The sequence below is a fragment of the Acanthochromis polyacanthus genome, chromosome 15 (genome assembly GCF_021347895.1).
Source record: "Acanthochromis polyacanthus isolate Apoly-LR-REF ecotype Palm Island chromosome 15, KAUST_Apoly_ChrSc, whole genome shotgun sequence".
NCBI classification, from domain to species: domain Eukaryota; kingdom Metazoa; phylum Chordata; class Actinopteri; family Pomacentridae; genus Acanthochromis; species Acanthochromis polyacanthus.
The window spans coordinates 3,441,978-3,455,222 of NC_067127.1; the positions used below are offsets into that span (position 1 = coordinate 3,441,978).

The following is a 13,245-nucleotide window of genomic DNA, read 5'->3' on the forward strand; positions in this document are numbered from 1 at the left end:
TTTTTTTTACTAAAGCAGTCACTGAAACAGATTATTTGATAATCAAAATAGTTAAATTGCAACCCCAAACATCCACAAGGACCTGCATAGACATCTGCTCAAAGTGATGTTTAAAGGAACTATGCTGGAATTACCTGAGGTCATGTAACAGCAGCAACACTTAACTTAGTTGTACCATTTTTCGATTATTGAAAGGGCGGTTTAATTTCGGTTTCCTTTTCTCTCCCTCTTTTACTCTCACGAGGCAGATAGCTGCCCCTCCTGAGCCTGGTTCTGCTGGAGGTTTCTTCTTGTTAAAAAGTGGATTTTTATTCCCAGTATCACCAGCGTACATACTCAAAAGGATTCACTGAAGTACCATGATGATGTATGTCGATAAAACTGAGTTGAATTAACAGTCAGCTGACAGGTGTGAATTCATTCATTGTGTGCTCTTCAGTTGAGTTTGTTCACTTTCTTTGTTCCTGATTGCATTTAGTCATGTAAATTAGTCTCATTTCTGTACCGGGACCCTCCGTTGTTGTAGATGTGCAGTATGAACATGGCTGATCCATGAACTGTATAATCTAATATATGGACCAATATATAATTGTGGAACTTTTTGTGTCATAGATGACATTTCTGCTGTTTTCAGGCCTAAAACCAACATGGCCGCCTATAACCAAACACCACATGGCATTTTAGAGAAAGATTCTTCTAGATATTACATACACACCTGATTAAAACTGAAATTGAAAGTTATTTCTAAAGATACTGTAGTAAACCTGTTGACTACTTTATATTAAGTAACTCAGAAACCCTTGGAGTCTTCCAGTCTTTTCTTCAGGAGGAAATGACATCATGTGGAGCAGGTCATGTGATCTGGAATTAACACACTTCCTGGAGAGGTGTTTTTGTAATGGGAATTTAGTGGAAAGGGATTTCTCGGACACACGTTTTCCTTGTAAAATTTGACATATTGCCAGAAAAGAAATATCTGTCATGATTGTCTTAACTTATTAAAAAGAACACAATCCAAGCTATTTCTGAATTGGCTCATTTTATTATTTTTTAGCTCATTAGAATGTGGTTATTAAATTCGGACGGTTATTTAGTTGACATTTAAGTGATATCCAGCCATTTTTTAAAAATTAATAAGTGACTGTTACCAGAATAAATAATGATGGAATTTGTAAAGACATGATCATAATGAACATACATTTTATAAAAATGTATGGAAGATGGACTTCAAAAGCCCCTCAATTATACATTGACCCATATTATTCTACGAATATCAACAGAGTGACTCCTCTCGTTAATAGCAGATCTCTGTTACTACAGCTCACCCTCTCTCTCCTCTCTCTGAGCTCGAGCCTCTCTTCCCTCTCTGAGCCTGCACGAGCTCTCCTCCTCCTCCCTGAACCAAAACCTGCGCGAGGCGGCCACTGAAGCGCGAGGCGTTTAGTGTTTGTCTCTCCCTCCTCCTCCTCCCTCTTTCTTCTTCTTCTTCTCCCCTCCGGTCCGGTTCGGTCCAACATGGCTACAGTCGTAACCTCGACCCGATTCACGGACGAATATCAGCTGTACGAGGAACTCGGAAAGTAAGCGACCGTCTCCGGTGATTCCACCTCCACCACCACCTCCGCTGTTGCTGCTCCTCTTGTTGCATTCACTGTCTCTTTATGTGTGTTTTTCTGCTGCTGCTCATGTTGCATTCACTGTCTTTAAATGTGTGTTTTTGTGCTGCTGCTCGTGTTGCTTTCGGTCTCAGTGTATCTGCACGTTTTTCTCCACTGCTGCTGCTGCTGCTGCCATTGTGCGCGGTTTACTTCAGTGTTGACAAGGCAGGAGAGGGGCTGTCAAAATAATATATAAATATATATGCGGGGTAGAATAGCTTCACATGAAGGCTTGTGTCATTTAAACGCACTACATTTGGAGCAACTTATGAGTCCGTTTATCTGCAGGTAGCACCAAAATTGGATTCTCTGGAGTCCTCTTCAGCTCTGTTTTTTCATTTTATATTTTAATTTTTGCATGCATGCACACCGCAGAGCTGCTGTGCCATATACCCCCCCCCCCCTCCAGAAAATAATAATGCACGTCTAATTCTTTGCTGCAGTGAGAGTAAATGCAAATTCTCCAAACGTAAATGGACGGCACAGGTTGCAGTGTGTGTTGTATTTCCTACCCACAAAGCCACTTTGAAACATCTAATCTCTGCGTGTGGCTAATAGAGCTGCTCCACCTACCAGTGCAGCCTTTAAAGGAGGCATCTGTGCAAAATAAAAAATAAAAAAAATGGGGAGAAAAGAGTAGGATTATGACAGAATACTGCCTCTTCTCATGCACAGACTGTTAATTATGCATGAGACTTCCTTTCCCTCTCTCTTTAGGTGATGTTCCACTAAATCTGTCGTTTCTCTTCCTCCTCCAGGGGTGCCTTCTCCGTCGTCCGCCGATGCGTCAAGAAGTCCACCGGTCAGGAGTACGCTGCTAAAATCATCAACACAAAAAAGCTCTCGGCCAGAGGTGGGTGCACGTCTGCTGCTTCGTTTGTTGCGTGAATGAATGAAAAATAAAAGTTTGTGTGGTTGTGAATGAGGTTGAAAGCTGACGACAGCCGGCTGCTCAGTGGAATCAGTGTGTTTCCTTAAGAGCAGCCGGCCAGGCGCTCTGTCCTATCCTTGTCAGCGGAGATTCCTGAAAAGCTGGAGGCCACTTGGCAGAGCTGAGCTGCTGTGGTTTTTAAAGTCGCACGGAGAGAGGTTCAGCGGGCTTTGGCAGTCGTCTGCAACCATTTTTGGTTTGTTATCGTTGCTGTTGGTCTTCTAGCGAAGGATTCCACGTGTACCAGCCTTAAAATATCCTCGGCAGCAGCTTGTGGGATAGTTCTGGTTTGCTTTTATGGGTTTCTTGCTCCCGTTGGTTAAGATAACATTGTGCTTACGCGGTGAAAGAAGTCAAAACAGAGGAGGAAACATGAGCAGGCAGGTTTTAGACAAAAGTCCGGGTTAACCAGACAAAGTAGGTGCAAGTAGGTCATGGAAATAAGTATTCATTGAAACTTTCAAAACAGTAGTAACCTGCTGTTTTTAGCAACATTTATGATTCAGAAAAACAACAAGTAGCCAACAGAAACCCAGTGTGCACAAAACCAAACCTGAATGAAAGACCAAAGGTTTGTTCTGAATTTAACCATCAAGGTTAATGATTTTAATGCAAACACAATGGAAAACGCGGACAAATGTGTACATTTACGTACATAAATAAGAACAAATATGGATAAAGGAATCGGCTTGCTACTCATTTAGCAAAGAAAATAAAGTAAACACTAAGGTTAAGGTTACTAGTGGCTGTCCTAGTCTGGTATCATCAGATGGAGACATTCTGATGTTGAGCTGGCTGGAAGTGTGTTTAGCTGGAGGCCCAGAGTGTTTTTAGGTCTGCAGCCGTGGACAGAGGTGACGCGGCTCAGGCAGACTAACATGCCTGGGGAGACCTGCACAGAAGACACAGGGAGAGCAACCTGAGGACAAAGGGGCTCATTTATCAAGGATATGATGGAGTCTTTATGATCCAGGGACGTGGAGTTTTTTCAGACAACCAAACTGCTGGTGTCTTTTGTTTGGAGAAGTAGCCTCTTCAGACGTGCACAGGGCTTCTTTTCACTTATGTTTTTTCATAAAATTGATTTATAAACCTAGCCTAGCCGCGCTAGACAACCCACGGCAACAAATTTAATTCTCTGCCAGGGTGGGTCTAGTTACCCTCCATAAAGCTCGAGGTTGGATGCTCCTACAACTGGCCGGACCAATCACCATGAAGTGTAGAGTCAGAAGGCGGGCGTAACTAAGTGACGACAGAGGCGCGACGATTCTGACAGAAACAACCGGAAACAACTAGCCTAGCCGCGCTGGACAACCCACGGCAACGAATTTAATTCTCTGCCAGGGTCGACAACAAAAACAAAAACAGTTGTTGAGCTCCATTAGCACCGACTCTGAATAATCTTTCTGTTAACATGTCTATAATAAACTTGAGCTTCACCCATTGACTGTATAAATAAGGCTTCATCGAACTCCCGCATCCTCTGATTTCCGGCGCTCTAGGAGCCTATTCGTTGCACTGATTGGTTGTATACCTACCCAATTGCTGCAGAGTGATTTGAAAGACAACCTTTTAGCCCGCCTCCCTCCCTGTCGAGAGTTCCTAGACCCTTGTGTCTTCAGACCTGGGTCTAGGCTATTATAAACCCAGAGTTTCACATAAATTTCTGCACACTCCAAAAGTATGACACTTGTTTGTGTGGTATATGGAAGAAAAAAGACCCGATTATTGCATCTAGGAGTCAATATTGAAATCGGTTTTCATGAAAGTCCTTTGCTCATTGCTTGTGTGTCTCATAGTGGCTAGCAGCAGAAACCTTCAATAAGATTTGACGAGTGTTAACTTTGAATTGTGAAGCGTTGTGTTCCACGTTTTGGTCATTTCTGGTGCACAGTTTTGAATGTAAACAGATGATTGATGATGATGAAAAATGTTCACCTTTATTTTTATCTCTAATCTGGATAAATAGCTGCCGGATCGTCCAGCTGTTGTCGTCTCTGTAGTGTTGCTTTCCTGTCGCTGTGTTTCCAGGCCTGAGCATGATGTAGGACCCGAGCTATAAAACCCTGAATTTATCCTTTGAGTCGTTCTGTCTGCCAACCTGTGTGTGCTGCGACACATGTTGAAATACCACCACCTGTGCTTCGGCATTTGTGGCAGATTTGTTGCCGTCGTCTGCCTGTTTCTGAATCCAAGCATCTTTTGTCTGTTTTAGCTTCCACATGCGTTTGTGTTTGCACTCGTCTTCCGCTTTATCTCTTCTCTCCTCGTGTTGCATCCTCTGTGTGTGTGTGTGTGTTCGCTGCATGTTTTGTCCAAGTAAACGTCAAAGCGGGGCCACCGGAGGTTGAGTGACGATGCGAGCCGCAGATCAGGGCCAGTTCAGGACCGACTGCTCTTTTCTCAGGGGAGGCAAGCTGAATTACTCCCCCTCCGCCTCCCCTCTCCACTCATTTTCCTTCCCTTGTAATGTTGTTTTTCTGCCCTCCCTCCCTCCTGTGTAAACAAAAGATTGATTTGAGCAAAGATCTTAAAAAGCCTTTTCAACCAGCCGATTTGATCCAGTGTTTTGTGTGGATGGCGGTGCTGGCAGCGGTCCGGAGCCAGTAACCCGGCAACAGCAGGGGTGAAACTCTTCATCCCATAGGCTGTCTGGCAGAGAGGCCGATTTCTCAGTGTGTGTGTGTGTGTGTGTCTCTGCTGACAGTTATCACACAAACACACAGACACACACACAGACACACACACACACACACACACACACACACACACACACACACACACACACACACACACACACACACACACACACACACACACACACACGACTGCTCTTCTTTTCTCACTTACCAAACAAACACGGCTGCACGCGTTTCTTTTTCTCACCTACTTAATGCTTCCTCACACTCAGCTCTACGCATACAGGGCCTGTCTGAGTAGTGTCACATGGCGAGATGCAACTAGGCATTAGCGTCTCCTTCAGTGCACAGTGGCCTTAATCAGAGTTGAAATGTGCTGCCGGTGTGTTTTTCACAAACCTATGAAACATGGTGTGTGCGTGTTTGCGCCTCAGCCAGCCTCACACACTTGTGTTAAAGAATAATTCTGCTTCGTAACGGTTTACTTCAACGTTTTAGACCACATGACGATCAGACGGCTTGTAAGCTTGTAATTTTGGGCGGTGAACAAAAAGCTAAACAGTTTTGTAACAATTTACAGAGTCGGTTCGCCGTATTTTCGTGCACATAAACACTGCCTCCATTACTTCTGAGCCACACAGATAAGCGAACAACCAAATAAACTGTCAGTCGTAAACACGCACCGCGGTCTCATCGGTTAACTTCAGCTTTGCGTCTGCAAAAAGAAACTTCTCTTTTCGCAATGGGCTGCTCTGTGGTCCACATTTGCACGCATCTTGTACTGTCGAGAGCAAATTTCCTCTCGTGGGGCTTTTGACGCCTTTCTCAAACGCTGCATTTGTGAGCTAAGGGTGTGAGATCGATGCATCACTCGCCAAATTTATCAACACTTTGCAAGCCACTATGATTTGTGAAATGTCACCTTCTGCGACGTGTGTAAACTCATAAATTGCTTTTGTGAGATGGGCCCCTCAGTCAATTACTGTGAGGTAAAACATATGCTGTGGTGACAGATTGATCAATCATCGCTACCGGCTGAGCCAATCAGACCGATACTGATGCTCGGTGTCTTATCAGTTTGAATCATCACGTCTGTGCTCTTTGCTGTGGTAAGATTATATTTCCTGGTAAGGTACTAATCTCCTCTGACATTAATGCAGTCAATCATGGGTTCACCTCTAAATTAAGTAGTTTAGATGATGTGGCCATTGTTTGTATCATTGTCCGATCTCTGAGGTAAACTGATGAATCAAAACACGTGTGAACACAACAAAGTCGTAGTCTAAAGCGTGTCTTCACATGAAGGGGATGATGTTGTCTTCATGCACGTAATAATACCCAGGCGGCACGCTCGCGGTCCTGGTATTAGAGGTTCAGTATGTCACTCGTTGGATCTGTATTCAGCTGCAGATGAACATGTAGTAGTCTGGGAGATCCTCGTTAGCGTTTGCAAACAGCGAACGTACAGCATATCGGCTTTGATGGCTTGATGTCTGGGGAACTCTGGAGTGTCGCCTGCACTCGCGAGGTGCATGTCTGCGTCTGTGTGTTTGTGCGTGGGCGGGATTAAGCTCTATTCTCCGTGGCTCAGGGAAGGCACACTGGCGGTGAGGTCAGCGATTATGGCTGGGTCATGTGGCGTCGCATGCGGTGAGCGCAGTCGCTCAAGTGAGCAAATGAGAGACGACGTGTTAATTAGGAAGTTTAGAGGTGCTGGTAGGGGGATTTTCGTACCCTCTGATAAAGCCGTTCGCCCACTCTCGTCTTCAGCTTTTCAGGATTGTGCCATCAGGCCTGCTCGGTCTGCTTCAGTCACGTCACGCCTAGCTGAGCCGTGATGACACGCGTTTCCACTGCAGCCTCGCAGCAGGAGATGCCCGGTGCTGCTAATGCTGCTGCTGCCGCTGCCACCGTCCTGCCTGGTAGCAGCGCTGATGGCCAACACCTGAGAAAAACTCCATTTCTTAAAGCTCTGAGCACTTCTGTCGGTTTTACCTGAATCCCTGCATTCTGGATAGTGATAGGGATCATCAGCCTGGCAATCATCATACCCAACATTTGACCTTTTCTGTCCGTATTGTGTTTTTATCGATCCGTTATTGATTAATTAAATGCTACTACATCTCTCTACGACCTACTCCAGGTCTCATTCCGGCACATTTCGCTATCTTTGCTCTCTCAATGGTGTCAGGATACTCTCTCAAGCAGTAAAAACTGAACAAGAAACTGAAGCTGTTGCCACAAACCAGGCAATTGGCTTCTCCCACAGTGGCTAAGGCTATGCTAACGGCTAGCAGATAAGTTAGAAGGCAGCTACAGATTAACATGAAACATAGTCTGTAAAACAATAGTCAATAATACTTGAAGATCTGGAGTGGACAATTGAAGTGCTAGAACATTGGAATATTCGGATACCAAAATTAATATCCGGATACCGCCGTAGCGAACGAATATTCGGGATATTCGGGTCCAGCCCTAATATTTATAACGTAGTGTCTACAGATATGGACCCGTACGCGTAGCCTGTGGCCTACGGATACGGCACTTTCCATTCTCGCTGCCTGAAATACCCCAGCGCCCCCTATCGAGTGGCCATTTTCACGGCAAACAGGACTTCCATGTCGATATGAACTGGCTTGTGCTCTATATACATGTCTCTACTGCATTCACTATAGTTACACCCGCTGTCTTTGGCCAGTTAATTAAAAAGTAATAAAGATGAATGCGATCGCCGTGGTGTAGAAAGGTTTATAATAGAGAATAAGATGTATTTCATTAAGAAAAGTATTCATATATACATGTATTGGTTCAGTGGTGTTTGAGGATATCCACTCCAGTGTAATTTATTGAACACTGTAGTCTGTAACAGTAAAATCGTTTTTGTGATATAATTATGTATGTGGGTTTTGCATAGAATACCGCTACACAGCCGGGTCCGTACCTCCAGTACAGATGCTACGGGTACGGGTCCGTACCTCTAGCATCAATCTATTTATAAAGATAAAATCAAAAGAGGTTACAAAAGTGACAGAAAACTAAGAATCTTAAACTGACAAATTTTGTGCCATGTGTACACACAACATGTCTATTGTTTATATGCTATACACGACTAACCACAACGCTTAAACCACTTGCCCAATATTTTATAGATCCTCCTCTTGGTGCCAGAACAGCTCCAACCAGACCTGGCCATGGCCTTAAACAAAATTTAACCCCTGAAGCTTCAGTGTACCGCCGGCGGTACACCTACTAATTTGCATAGGAATTTCAAGAATGTCCGACAGCTGCAAACGCGATTATACAAACACTATACGCCAATGGAAAGCTTAGATTCTCATGAATCCGCCGGTATAAACCACTTTCAGATGCGATTACCACAGCGGGTGAGAAAAACACATTTGTCCGACAAAAACAAATATTCATCATCCGTTCTCTATACACGGCTTCAACGCACACAGCGCAACTCACATTTCCGGGTTTATTATTACACACACAAAAAAAGATTCCACAAAAAACGGCCATAATCCAACCTTTTACATCCAGATGACACAAGCCAGTAAACTATTTTGTCCAAAACATGTCCTGAAGTCGGTATAAAATCCCCGAATCGGTCGTTTTCAAGGAAATGCACCTCCCGATGCGCGTCCAATATTCCCCGTATTTTTCGTAATTTTTTTTATTTAAAAATAGAATATTAGCGATTTTTTTGTACTGAAAACGGCTGGAATTGACTGAAGCTTAAAGGTGTGTGATACGTGTCAGAGTAACATGAATACAGAGAGGTTTCCCAGCTGAGCATTGCAGTTTCACAAGATTTCACCTCGGCCGTCTGTGGTTTTAACGCTGTGGCTGATTTGTGTGTTTCACAACCTGAATGGTGATGACTGGAGCGCGAGTTTACAGAAGTAGATAAGGCTGATAATTGTTAGCCTGAAGCAACTGAGATTACCTGATAAACATCATAGGAAGCAGAAGCTAAGGAGGGAAGTGTGCTGATGCTTCTTTTACTGAAGTGGTGACGGCCTCCTGAATGCCTTTGTGCACAGAATGATGAAGAACTGAGATAAACTGGTCTCCTTTTCATGATTTTGTGAGGAGCCATATTTTCTGTACATCTAATGTAGACCCTTGAATTCATTTTATGCCAGAAGTCTGTGGTTAGAGTTTAAAAATGCAGTAACGGGACAGTCTTCAGCATTTGCTTTTTCCCACTTAACTTTCCTCTGCAGTTATGAAACTCTCCAGTATTCTGTTCTCACGGCAGTCATGGATGATCCTGTACTATAGTTGCTAAACCCCCTTTCAGATCTTCACCTCTTGATATTTATCTGATGCCAACGTGTTCGTCTTCTGTCTGATTAAGCAGGTGAGTCACTATTACTTGTTTGGACTGAGTAACGTTTCTTTCTCACTTTCAACACCAGTCTGAGCTGAATGTCATCGGATTAATGCACAAGCTGCAGCAGCACGAGGCTGAACATGCAGGATGAGAGCATGTTGTGTGTCATGTACACATAAAAACCTTTAGTTTAAAAACCAGCAGACAGTCTAAAAGAGCTGATTTTATGCTGGATTGGAGACCCTTGCCAGATTTGAGCAAAACTTTTCTTCAGATTGTTTAAAAAAAACCCTTACAGCGACATTTTATCAGCATAATTTGACGGGTGCACTTTCTGTACATTATAAATTTTGATTCACAGTCGACTTACAGCATGAGGACAGTTGCACTCACTCACATTATATTTTATTATACAAAAAAACCTAAGATTTGGCCTTTAAGATCATTAAATTATGACGTTGATAAACAAGTTAATAAGTGAATTTATTGTAAGAAGTGAGGACAAGCATCTTTTCCTGGTCATTAAGGCTTTGAGGATAAAATAAACTTTAACATCCAATTTATAAACCCACATTAAACACTTGTCTCTACTTTGCTATTTTAACACTTTTAACTCACTGCTGCTGTCTCTCTCTGCTCTCTCTTGAACTCTTACACTTTAGAGTAAAAGTCAACTATAAACGGCCACTTTGCTATTAAGTACTTGAAATAATTAGGCCATATACTGTTGGAATTCTCAGCAAATTCAGCGAGTGGGAAACACTGGTTGCTTTATTTCTCATTGGAGGGGATTTTAAACAATTACCTCCTCAACATTCACCTCTGGTTTGTTTTTCTAAACCCCACAAAAGACTACTACACACTGCTATTTCTGCAGTTACTGGCTTTTAAGCTGTTAGTCAATGCTATGCTAAGTTGGCATAATTACAGCGGTGTTATTGCTAACATAAGCAAACAGGGAGTGACTTAAGCTAGGTTAGCACAACTTTAGCAATGCAGCATAAATGAAAAGTATGATTTTAAACCATTACCTCTTCAACAGTCACTTCTATTTTGTTTTTCTACCATCAAAATATGACTGCTACACGTATGCTATGCTAGGTTGGCACAACGACAGCGATGTTATTGCTAACATAAACAAACAGGGAGTGACTTAAGCTAGGTTAGCACAACTTTAGCAATGCAGCATAAATGAAAAGTATGATTTTAAACCATTACCTCTTCAACAGTCACTTCTATTTTGTTTTTCTACCATCAAAATAAGACTGCTACACGTATGCTATGCTAGGTTGGCACAACGACAGCGATGTTATTGCTAACATAAACAAACAGGGAGTGACTTAAGCTAGGTTAGCACAACTTTAGCAATGCAGCGTAAATGAAAAGTATGATTTTAAACCATTACCTCTTCAACATTCACTTCTATTTTGTTTTTCTACCATCAAAATAAGACTGCTACATGTATGCTATGCTAGGTTGGCATAACTACAGCAATGTCATTGCTAACATAAACAGACGGGGAGTAACTTAAGCTAGGTTAGCATAACCTTAGCAATGTAAAAGAAAAGCATGACTGACCGAGACAAATTCAAACCATTACCTCCTCAACATTCACCTCTATTTTGCTTTTCTACCCCCCAAAAAAGACTACTACACTTGCGCTATGCAAGTTTGGCACAACTACAGCAATTTTCTTGAATTAATTGAGCTTTTTGGAGTCTTTATGAGGAACAAAGTGTGTAGGACATAAGGATTCAACCAACATATGCTTTTGTTGTTACTGTTTTGTGAAGTTTTGCACTTTTAAATGATATGCAGTTGAATGCGAAGGAGTTAGGAGCAGTACAGCAGCAGTTAGGTTTATTATTTCTGGTGCATATCTTTTATTTTGGTTGGTGAATAAGAGATTGGTGCAAAGGCCCACACCATGGTTTTCCCTCCATGGTTGTTCAGAGCAAGCCAACTGTGAGAGGGTGGTAGCCTGTTTACAAGCTCTGAGTTTGTTTAAATCATTTATCAATCCGCAGTGTTTGTCAGAGCACACATCATGCAGTAAATGTGTCACACATGTGCAGTACCTCGCTGTGGGAAAATGTGGACTTTTGTGTTTCCAGGTAAATGAACTCAGGTGTAGCATTATGTAAATGATAGAGCTGTTCAGTTTTCGGTATTTGTTGCAGTTGTGTGTTTTAATCTTTAAATTTGAATCCGTTAAAAGCTCTTAAGTGAGAGATGAATGGCGTCAGAATTGGTTTTATTTTAAAAAACATTGTAAGGGACTGGAGGCGTGTCGATACAGGTACAACTAAGAAGATAAACCACAACCTGGGAGGCCGGTTTGGTTAACATGATTTAACACTGAACGGTAGTTTATAGGAGTATGAGGCAGGTTTAACAGCTCACATTGTTCTCCATCCATCAGCTGTAAAGTAAACAGTGGATTCACGCTCTTCACTTTCTGAAGGATCTGCTTGGAATGTGGACTTGCGTGTTTTTCACTGACTCGTATAATCTGTTTCCGGATGGCGCTGCTTTATATCGCTGCAACACTTAATCTCATTGAAGCGAAGGATGAAGTCGGGTTTTTGGTGCAGCGTTAAGTTGTGCACTTGATAAGACGAGGACAAGCACTTCAGTGAGCAGACATGTTGATTATTGGTCAATATTCCAGTCGTTTTCTTGTCTGTAAGATGCAAATACCCACAGACAGTCCAAAACCCAAAGACAAAGCATATCTTATAATGAAAAACCCAGAAAACCCAGCAAATATTCACATTTGAAATGCTGAAAATGTTTGAGAATATGCCAGTATGTCAGTCACGACAAACAAGCTGGCGTTTCATTAAAAGTTTGTTTCTCTTAGTTTGGTTATAATATTGATGTTGCTGATGAGTTGTCAGTCAGTGAAGGAGCACGATGATTTTAACAACCTCAAAGCTTCTAAATTGTGAATGAAAGTGGGCCGAATGTTTGACACCCCTGTCCTGGAGGCAAAAACATACATAAAATTATACATCTAATTATCAATGCTCTGCAATTTACTAGGGCTGGACTCAAATATTCCGAATATCCAAATATTCGTTCGCTACGGCGGTATCTGGATATTAATTTTGGTATCCGAATATTCGCCCACGGTCGGACGTTACTAGGTGGAAAGCTTTACTCTCTTCCCTCCGCCTTCAGCCCACATTGCCTCATCAATGCTCATCCCGTCCTGTGATCACATAAACGTATACACATATGTCTATGACATATACACATATGTCTATGTGATCACCCCTTCTTCCCCCCCAGACGAGGGGGCTCGGAGCTTGTCTCTTCCCTTGGCCCCACATCGGCTCATCCCGTCATATTCGGCTCATCTCGGCTCATCCATTCCTGTTTGTTTCCACCACCCGAATGGCCGGGTTGCTGCCGGCTCTGACGTCACGCTTCACTTCGTTGCATAAACACAAGACAAGATGCTGAAGACCTCTGCTGTTTGGGAATTCTTCTGTTTAACTGAAGACAAAACGAAGGCAAAATCTGGATCCGGGACACCAGACGAACGGATCCGACTATTCGGGCTGTCTTTGCCACAAGCCGACGACCCAAACACCCCCCCCGCCCCTGTCGGACGTTACGGGGCGGAACGAATATTTGGATATTCGTCTTTAATAGGGCCCGAATATTCGGAGG

The 13,245-nt window shown here is 42.9% G+C and overlaps 1 protein-coding gene across 25 annotated transcripts in view; it reads left to right on the top strand.

Moving 5' to 3' along the window:
* Positions 1 to 1,307: 1,307 nt before the first annotated feature.
* The window catches only part of camk2g2 (calcium/calmodulin-dependent protein kinase (CaM kinase) II gamma 2), a 97,745-nt gene continuing 85,807 nt past the window's right edge, over positions 1,308 to 13,245 (top strand). For 6 of the 25 annotated variants that reach the window (XM_051959523.1, XM_051959520.1, XM_051959527.1 and 3 more), the window contains exons 1-2: positions 1,318 to 1,580; positions 2,417 to 2,511. In XM_051959523.1, coding sequence (XP_051815483.1) covers positions 1,516 to 1,580; positions 2,417 to 2,511 — 160 coding nt within the window. In that variant the 5' untranslated portion in view covers positions 1,318 to 1,515. Of the gene's footprint in view, positions 1,581 to 2,416; positions 2,512 to 13,245 lie in introns of all 25 variants that reach the window. The other 19 variants (XM_051959517.1, XM_051959512.1, XM_051959516.1 and 16 more) reach the window with 6 other exon arrangements.